Below are 9,623 nucleotides of genomic sequence, written 5' to 3'. Positions count from 1 at the left end.
AGGAAATTCTAAAATGATGTAAATTGTTTCTAATTTTTATATATTTTTTAATTTATATTTTACACGTTTAACAAAGAATAGCTGCAAACTAGAAAGGGCACCACGAGTACATGTCTGTGCAAATGACTCGAAAGTTCTTTATTTTCATAGTGAAAAAAACATGTAGCAGCTTAAAAGCTTAAAAATAGCCACTAAAAATCCCAATTTAAATTTCACTGAAGTCAATCTAAAGATCGAGGGTACTGGCAAAAAGCAGTGTTGGCAAAGAAACATGATTTCTTTATTTATTTCGAAATGTAGTAAATATGAAAAACGTTACTATTCTTAGACAAATCTAAGATTTGTTTTTTCTGAAAAACGTCTGTAAAAGTGAATGAAAACTTTCACCACAAGGTGGCAGCATTTTGACAGAAAGTACCAGCCACTTAGCAAAGGATTACTTACAAAAGGCTGTGAGACCCGTATGACGTCTATTAAAGTCCGACTTTTCCCTGAGGCTGAAAGCCTGCTCTACTGGATTATGTAACAGAATAATCTCAAGACACTGACTTTTAAAGCACATGTTTCCCATTTGTAAAGACAAAGACTTCTTACATTTGCATATATTGTGAGGGAAAACAATATTTACTTTAAAGTGTGCACAGTGCTGCACCGAGCAAACAAAAAATGTGACTATATTGCATGTGCAGGGCATCACTGGACATCGTGTCACTTCAGCCACAGATCCGTGCAGCATAACAGGCTCACAGCTACAAATCAATGCTAATATATTTGATAGCATGCAGACAATAGAAACATTATCTGTCTAGCTTGCTCATAAAAACATACACAACCATTTCTACTTACTACTTTGCCTTAATTTCCTGAAACATCTGATGTGCTCTGATGATCTGAAGTAACAAACTTTACTGAAGACTCTAATTTTTAAATAAGAGGCCCTGAAAAGGACTGAAGCAGCTGAGAAAAACGTTTTTTTATCACAACATTAATGATGTTCCATAGTTAGTTACATAGAGATCAGATTTTTTAATAGCAGAGGGAACTTAGGTTTTTCATTTAAACAGATTTAGTTACGTTTAAATACACAGATGTAGATGATAATGTAGACCAAGAGGAAAACTATAGATGTTCTTCTTTCTGTATTTGTGTTTTTCTTTCACTTCCTGTACTACTCCATACACAGTACAGCTTACTGTCCTTTTAATGGAGTTTTATAACTCATGTTTTCAACATGAGTCTCAATAATAACTAAATATATAACTCACAAAAAGGTCTGCAACACTTAATTGCAAAGTGATTATTGTAAGAACCACGGCTTATAAATAAGTAATAGTGAATGATTATAATGGTAGAAGTAATAAATAATTCTGCTCAATCTTAATATTTGATGAAGCTGTGGTGGACACAGCTGTGGGAGTCAGTGAAGCAGGCTGGAGCTATAAAACCATTAAGAAAGCCTGAAACTAACTCACCAGGCACACATTAGGAGGAATAATTAAGAACAGATGGCATCAACAAAAACATGAAGGCAGCATTAAATAAGAATAAAGACCCACACATGAACCCAAAAACTGAAATTTAACAAACTGAGGTTTTGAGTAAACAACAGACCCGTTAGAATGATGGAGCAAAATTTAATCCAGTCAAAGAAGTAGAAATAAAATGAAATATTAACTAAGGATCAACATTAACACCAGTAAATTTAATAAAACTCTCCAACAACAATAAATGAAATAAATAGAAATGACATGAAATGCAAATTAAGACCAGGAAAGACAACTGAAAAGGTTAAACTGTGCTTTTAACTTTTGTTTGAAATGCTGCTAATATTGGAAAATGCCTAACATGAGTCAGTAGGTTATTCCAGCAACTTGTAGCATAAAAAGGCAAAAACATGTTGATCAGTGTGGGATCAGAAGACCTGTTCCTGAAAGGTTGAGCTGGTTTCATAGTTCTGAGAGATATCTAAATCCAGTACTTTGCAGGACCTTAACAAAAATAAAAACTTATAAACGAGCCCTAAAAGTACCTGTGTTGCCCTCGGCTCAGGTATTATAGGGTCCCGTTTAATTGTTTCAAACTAAGACACGCTCCTGAAAATGTCCTTTTTACTTCAAGCAGAGAACATCAGCTAGATTCATAAATTAGCCAAGACATCATACAGTACTGCCCCATGTTAAGTTATTTGTACTTTGTTTATGTGGACCAATAAGAAACAATGATTTTGGATGACCGTAAAACTATGTCAGTTTTTTTTTAATGATTACTTAAAGATATGTGTTGATGTAATATTTTTAAATTGCCCAACTTCATTTTCTGTTTTGGTCTAAAAAGTTCAGTTTGACTGTAGTTTTCTGTTGTGTTTATAGGACATGAATTTCCAATCTAGTGTCCACTTTAGGCAAACTATAAGTTTGAAGATATGAGGGAAACTCAGGATTTAACGTGTTCCTAAATACAGTTAGTACTGGCAGAGAAGATGTGGCAAGTTTTCCATGGCTCTAATCCACATATACTCTGCTGCTCAACCCACAAATGTATTGAGGACATATGTATTTATAATGCTAAGTTTATTAGGAGAGGTGGGGAGACAATGTGCACTGTCACAATGACAGGGGAGTTAAAAACAACATTAAATAAAACTTTTAAACAACTGAATCCCAAACCAGTAAATATACCTGACAGTGATTCATACAGTGGGCTGGGGCCCCCTGTTGTGCTGTGAAGCTACTGCAGTTTTGCTTATTTGTATAAAAACTGAATTAAAAATGGTAAAAGCAGCTGATTAGTTTGCAATGTGACTCATTACTCTGATCTCAGTTTACCTGTCTTGTATTGAAGTGTCCCAGTGTCAGGTAGGTCCCACATTAGCCTTTATGTAGGACTAAATTGTTTTTGTTTGTTTTTTCTCTGGAGGTTTGGTTGGAGTTTGGTGAATGATATCGTGGGATCTGATCTCTAACTTCTGTTCTGTTTCCTTTTATGTAAAAGGCTTTTATTGTGCTGAACAGATAAAGAGCCCCCCCTCCCCTTTCTCTGGGTGGGTTGGTGTTGCTGAGAGCAGCTGTGAGGCAGACTGCCCCACCCTTTACTCTCAGGCCAAGTCACCCCCTCATTAACACGGTTAGTGACCTATAGGAAACATGAGCCAATAATAATATGGTTGGATTAATGAAGGAGGTTTTTTATGTTCTCAGATTAAAATGACAGGTGGTGTTTGTGTTTCTTTCAAATGATGCATTTCCTGTATAGATGGCATGTATAAGCAAGTAGACTGCATGCATGCTGAACTGTGAAAAGAAAAAGCTTGTTTGATGAAGTGACCTGGGCTTTGTTGTGACAGGTGTGCTTTGTAGCACCTGTTCTGTGCTCCACAACAGCCCAGCTGTGGACCAGGTTATGTTCAACATAAGAGATAATGCCCAATCAGGCCTCTGGAAATTAGCGGCATAATTCCTGGAAGATCCCTCAGACCTCTGTGTGTCGGTAATAGGAGAAACTAGTTGTTGTTGTTGTTGTTGTTGTTTTTTTGTTTTTTTTTTAAACAGCGTCTGAAGTTATTCCTTAATGAGCATCAGTAAGACAAAACTATTAGAAACTTCTGCTTTACACTGCAAATTTAAAAAAACATTTTATTTTTCAACAAGCAGCCATTTGTGATCTAAAACAGGACACCAGTTTGTACATGTTGAATCACATCTAATAGTCTCACCTCACATTTGAATTCTGGTTATTTTTCACTGTCAGACCATAACATGCCAACCAGGACCTAACATTCATTTAATAAAATACTAAATTCCTCGCTTGTGTTAATTGCAGACCTGTGATACTTAGACTTCTGTTAACTTACACAGTATTTGTTCCACACAAGCTTCAAGCTAAGTAAAAATAAAGGACAGAAACTAAATGCCTTTGAAACAGCCTCTCTCTCTCTCACACACACCTGATTTGTAGTGAAAAGGCTGTAAAAGATGCTCAGAGTTGCCACACACATTTGATTTAAAACAGAGAAAGGTAAATTCTAAATAAAAGAAGACAAAAGAACATTAATACAGCCACCAACATCTACATTCTGCATGTCAAATGTGGGCAGCATGGTGGTGTAGTAGCAAGCCTCACAGCAGTCCTGAGTTCGGCTCCAGCATCTGGTCAGAAACGTTCTGTTTAAAGTGTGCATGTTCTGGGTCTACTGGTTGTGTTCTCCTCTGTAGATCTTCTTGCTCTTTACTTAAATCAGCTGTAGATGGTTGTACTCATAAATTTATGCACGGTTAGTCAGTTTTTTAAAATGTAATCTCCTACTTTGTAATTGTGAAATCAGGCTCATTTACATTGAATGTATTTTTCTTGGCACTATGTTCAATTATCAAAGTGAGTAAATTGCTAATTCAAAGTTACAGATTAGGAGTTCAGAGGTTTAGACCTGATTTTGAGTTTGAAGTAAATACAAATAAGTTCTACAAAAAATACATGAAACAGAACTGCCCACTTAAAATGCTGACATTGTTTCTGACAAGCAACATAAACATAAAATATTAATTTTTAAATTTAGAGAAATACAAAACAGGGAAAGTGTAACCAATTGTCACATTGGAGACGTTGGAACAGTTTTTTGTTTGAAGAATGACTTAGTAGTTGAAAATATTATGTAAATCTACCAAACAGATTCATCAGCAAGAGTGCAAATTGCAGTTACAATGCACAGAAAAACGTATTTCCCCCTTTCTGATTTCTTAGTTTTTGGGTTTTTGTTTTTTTGTGGGGGATATTTGTCACACTTAACTGTTTCAGATCATTAAAAAAATATTAGAAAAAGATAGAGTAAATAAAGAATACCATGTAGCTACAATAGTTGAAACATGACCTAGAACTTCATTAGGACAACATGGAAAAACAATGGTATACTCGTAAAAGCAGTTTAATGTGTGGAACTGATGGACAGAACTTGCAGGTGAAACTTAGGTTAGCTGACAAAATGAAGCAGACGACTGAGAGTGAAGCTCAACAGCAGGATAAAGGGGTTCGTTAAAGGCTGTTTTGTAGCTATGAAGGAGGATGCAGCTGTCATTAGAAACCCTGTAGAAGGACAGCGTGCCAGCTGAACAATCCACATACACACCCACCCGACTGGAGCGCCATCCAGCTGAAGGCACGTCTACTTTCTTGTTACGGTGCAGAATGTAAAAACCATCATCAGAGAAAACCAGACACCAGGATTTGTCATCGTATCCCATCTTAAACTCATTTTTCTTTCCTTCTGTGCCTCTTCTTCTGATTGTAATCCCAACGCATAGAAAGCCAAACACTTCCACCTCCCAGTAGCAGCGCCCATTGAGGCTCTGCTCACACAGCACCTGCTGTTTTTTGGGATCAGGATGTGGATGGTCAACTTCCATCCAGGTCACCTTTCTATTCCCATCAGAGAAAAGCAGGTTTGTGTGTGCTGTGTTGGAGTCCAGAGTGAGTTCACAGGCATCTGGAAATAAAACACTTCATTGCAACAACAAAAAGAAGCCATGCCACTTTGAACAATGATCTGTTACTAGATCATAATTTCATTGATTTGTTACTTATTGCCACCAAAAATAACTGAAGTGCTTACATTTCTTGAAGCTTGGTTTCATTCTGTGACTTCCACCGTGTTCAACACTGTGGAGAAAAGTATCTCAGATTTAATTATGTTTCTTAATGAAGTTTTAAAAAATTACTTAAAAAAAATTCCATTACCTGAGTTTGCTCAGCTTGTATCGAGGATCATTCTTCAGCTTAGACAGCTGCTTCTCTCCAGAGTCTCCTGGGTGGTTGTAGCTCAGATCCAACTCTATCAGATGAAACGGGTTGAGCTGTAGAGCTGAAGCCAGATATGCACAGCCTGTCGCTGTGACCAGACAACCGGATAACCTGATAAAACAGACACTTTTTCAGTGGAAATAATTCCAGTAGTACATTTTGTTCTTGCTTACCAAACAAAGCAAGTTATGTGCCTAAACTGATGATTGCAACAGCTGACTATGATTGTTAACTTATTATTGACCTTCTGACCACACATAATAATACCAAACAACCCCCGTCAACCAACCCATGTAACATCACTATGTGAAAAGGTAATATGCCAATGTTAATGGGCTAGTTTAGATGTTCCTATCTTTTTCCACTGGTGGGTTGCCACTCTGGTATCAAACCAAGATAGTGACTCCTGAGTGTCAGAAGTGTACAGTGTTAAAGAAAATTCTTTGTCAATCTAAGTATACTATCTGACTTATTATTGACAAAGACCTCACTGAAATCAGAGCAAGAACTATCATTTTTATTATACAGAGTCACATTTCTAGCAGTTTTCTTTTCATCTTAAATCTGGCTAAAGGAGGTCCATTACTAGTGTCTTTTGGTGTACTTTATGTGTTACTACCTGAGTATCTCCAGCCTGCAGCACTGACTTGATAGTCCATCACAGAGTAACTTCAACCCTGAATCTTTCAGGTCATTGTCACTGAGGTCTAGATCTCTCAGGGATGAGCAGTAGAACTTGAGAGCAAAAGCCAAATGCTCAGCTGACACCGAGGTCACTTTGCAATCTGCTAACCTGTGGGTGGGTGTTTAAGTGTTAGTATAAAGAGAACAAAGCTGTTTCATTCTGTAGACAAATAAAGAAAAAAATTAAAGGTTTTAAAAAGTGTTATGAGACAGAAGTTTTGAAACCTTTATTTTTACATTTTGGCCATTCTCATCTTTTTGTTGTAAAGTATTGAGTAGATAATGTCAGCTGATTTAGCTAGATGATCTTGGCCTTCTTTGAGCAGAATGTTTTATTATTTTATCAAATAATCTTATCTCGTTTTATTCAACTTGGGATAAAAAAAAAAGTAACAATTAAGACCATAAAGTCATCAGGGAAGTGGTTGCTGTGGTCATAAATTAAATCCATGCCATGACAAAGGTTTAAGGATGACACTTGATCAGCTTGATCAAGAACAGTTCCTTTCCAGCAAACCCTGACCTTACACAATCTGATTGACAGAAAAGTATATTTAACATGTTGTTATTCAACATGAAAGTAAATTATTGCTGCAAACTTACATAGCTTTTCTACTCTTCCTCACAGCCGGTATCAGCCTCCGTCTGCCCTCATCTGATGTGTTGTAACTCTTTAAGTCCAAGACTTCCAAATCATTCTTTGATACCTGCAGCATGTAGGCCAGTGCAGAGCAGTGCAGGGGAGTCAACTCTGTTTTTGAGCGATCTGACAGTGCGAGATATTCCTGAATCTCATCTTTGACTTTGTGATCTCTCATCTCGACCATAGTCTGGAAAAGGTTGATGCAGCTGTCTGGAGAGAGGTTCTTCCTTCTGATAGACTTGAGGTAAGTCAAGATTTTCTTGTCAGTATCTTGGCTTTGATCTGGTGAAGGCAGCAGACCATGAAGGACTCTCCGGTTGGGTTCAACTAGGAGGCCAAGAAGGAATCTCAGGAAGAAGTCCAGGTAGCCATTTTTCTTCTTCTCCAGCACTTTGTCAACTGTCACCTTTACAAGATCAAGTAACGTATGGTCTTTGTCCTCCAAAATGAGGAAGTTTTTAAGTTCTGTAGTATTATTGTTAATAAAACAGTCATAGACAAAGAGAGCTGCAAAGAACTCCTGTACAGTCAGATGCACAAAGCAAAAGACCCTTTTGTTGGAAAAGAGTTGTTCTTCCAAATGGACTGTGGTGCAAAATCCAGAGTAGATGGATGCTTCTTTAATGTCAATGCCAAAGTCTTCCAGGTCTTCCTCATAGAAGATGAGGTTGCTCTTCAGCAGCTGCTCAAATGCAAGCTTGCCGAGTTTCAGAAGAAATTCTTTGTGTGTCTTCAGAAGCTTTTCTTTGTTTGTCTCAACCTTCTTGTCATATTTTCTGCTTCTACGCTTTGTTTGTGCAAACAGGAAGTGTGACATCATCTCTGTAAGAGTTTGAGGAATTGCAGTTTCAACATCTCCTCCAAAGACTTCCTGGAATAACACTGCAGAAATCCAGCAGAAGATCGGGATCTGACACATGATGTCGAGACTCTGTGAAGACTGAATATGTTTAATGATCCTTTCAGCAAGACCAGGATCATGACTAAATCTCCTCCTGAAGTATTCAGCTTTTTGAGGATCATTGAAACCTCTTATCTCTGTCACCATGTCAACATGTTCTGCAGGGATCTGATTGGCTGCTGCTGGACGGGAAGTAATCCAGAGATTTGCATCAGGAAGAAGGTTACCCTGGATGATGTTTGCTAGGAGATTACTCACAGGTGTTACTTCCTTGACAGATGATACTGTCTCAGTGCCTTCAAAGTCCAGATGAAACCTGCTTTCATCCAGACCGTCCAGGATCAGAACAATCTTGGTTTTGGTATAATCCACTGAATCTTTGAGTTCTGACAGTGTGGGGTGAAATAAAGTTAGGAGCTCATGTAGGCTTTTTTCACCTGAAATCAAATTCAGCTCTCTGAAAGCAAGACTGAAAACAAAGTCAAGATCTTGGTTTTCCTTCTCTTCGGCCCAGTCAAGAATGAATTTCTGCACAGCCAGAGACTTCCCAATGCCTGCAACGCCCTTCGTCACAACTGTTCTGTGGGGTTTGGTTTGGACAGAAAACGATTTGAATATGTGACTGAGGTTGACTGAACAGTCATTGGATGATTGCGTTTTCCATTTACTTTTGAATTGATGCTCTTCATTTAGTCTTCCACTCTCTCCGGTGGTGATGAACAACATTGTGTAGATGTTCTGGAGTAGATTTTCTTGGTCACCATTACCTTCAAATGTCAGAGCAAATTTCTTTTTCACTGCCTTTTTCAAATTTTCCTTTACTTTGACAAGGAGGATGTTCCCTGGAATCAAACAGAGCAATGTTTTCAGATTTGTAAACAGGAATTTATTACATTTTGTTTAATAAATAAAAGCTGCATTGGGCAAAATTGTTAAAATTTGGCATCTACCTTTGGAATCCTAAATTTAGATGAAAACTGGAGTCTTAAGGTGTTTTCACACCTATGTTGTTTAGTTCATATAAGTACAACTCTGCTCATTTTCCCCTTTGGTAAAGTTTGTTTGTACGGGTGTGAACAACAAGTATGATAATCATACTTGAGGAGAAGGTCTTGGTTCGGTTCCAAAGTCCAGATTGGTGCAGTTTGTTTAAAGTGTGAAAAGTGATCCAGCTTCGATTCAACCTAACTACCAGGTGTATTTTCCAAGTTTGAGCTAAACACCTTCCTGTAACTACTTATTCTTTGCATTCTGGACATTGACAGCATTTTAATCCTTGGTGATTTTAATATTCAGGTTTTTTTTGTCACCAAAAACAACTTTTGGATCTTATTAATTCCTTTAATCTCATTCCGATCAGTAAAGACTCCCACCCATGAGCGCGGACAAACCTTGGACCTAGTTTTATCCTGCGGTCTGCAGCTATAGGATATTCAAATTTGTAACCTTAACCTTTTGGATCATATGCCTGTCTTATTCAAAATTTCTGTCCCATACTCCTTAGTTAAGCCTCCTCTTCCTGTCCGCCAATACCGCATCATTACACCAGTTACTGCGGAGCAATTCTCTGCTGCTTATCAGAATTCTGGTCTCCCTATCATGGAC

General features: G+C 37.7%; 1 protein-coding gene across 4 annotated transcripts in view; it reads right to left on the bottom strand.

The window, feature by feature from the left end:
- Nucleotides 1-3,612: 3,612 nt before the first annotated feature.
- The window catches only part of LOC120718380 (NLR family CARD domain-containing protein 3-like), a 66,108-nt gene continuing 60,097 nt past the window's right edge, over nt 3,613-9,623 (bottom strand). For all 4 annotated transcript variants that reach the window (XM_040006907.1, XM_040006908.1, XM_040006911.1 and 1 more), the window contains 5 exons: nt 7,078-8,860; nt 6,410-6,583; nt 5,728-5,901; nt 5,603-5,649; nt 3,613-5,476 (listed from right to left, as the gene is read on the bottom strand). In XM_040006907.1, the coding sequence (XP_039862841.1) occupies nt 4,959-5,476; nt 5,603-5,649; nt 5,728-5,901; nt 6,410-6,583; nt 7,078-8,860 (2,696 nt within the window). In that variant the 3' untranslated portion in view covers nt 3,613-4,958. The remainder of the gene's footprint in view (nt 5,477-5,602; nt 5,650-5,727; nt 5,902-6,409; nt 6,584-7,077; nt 8,861-9,623) is intronic.

The sequence above is a fragment of the Simochromis diagramma genome, unplaced genomic scaffold (assembly GCF_900408965.1).
Source record: "Simochromis diagramma unplaced genomic scaffold, fSimDia1.1 OVJJ01000141.1, whole genome shotgun sequence".
NCBI classification, from domain to species: domain Eukaryota; kingdom Metazoa; phylum Chordata; class Actinopteri; order Cichliformes; family Cichlidae; genus Simochromis; species Simochromis diagramma.
The sequence above is the reverse complement of the archived record's forward strand: the minus strand, read 5'-3'. Positions and strand labels throughout refer to the sequence as shown.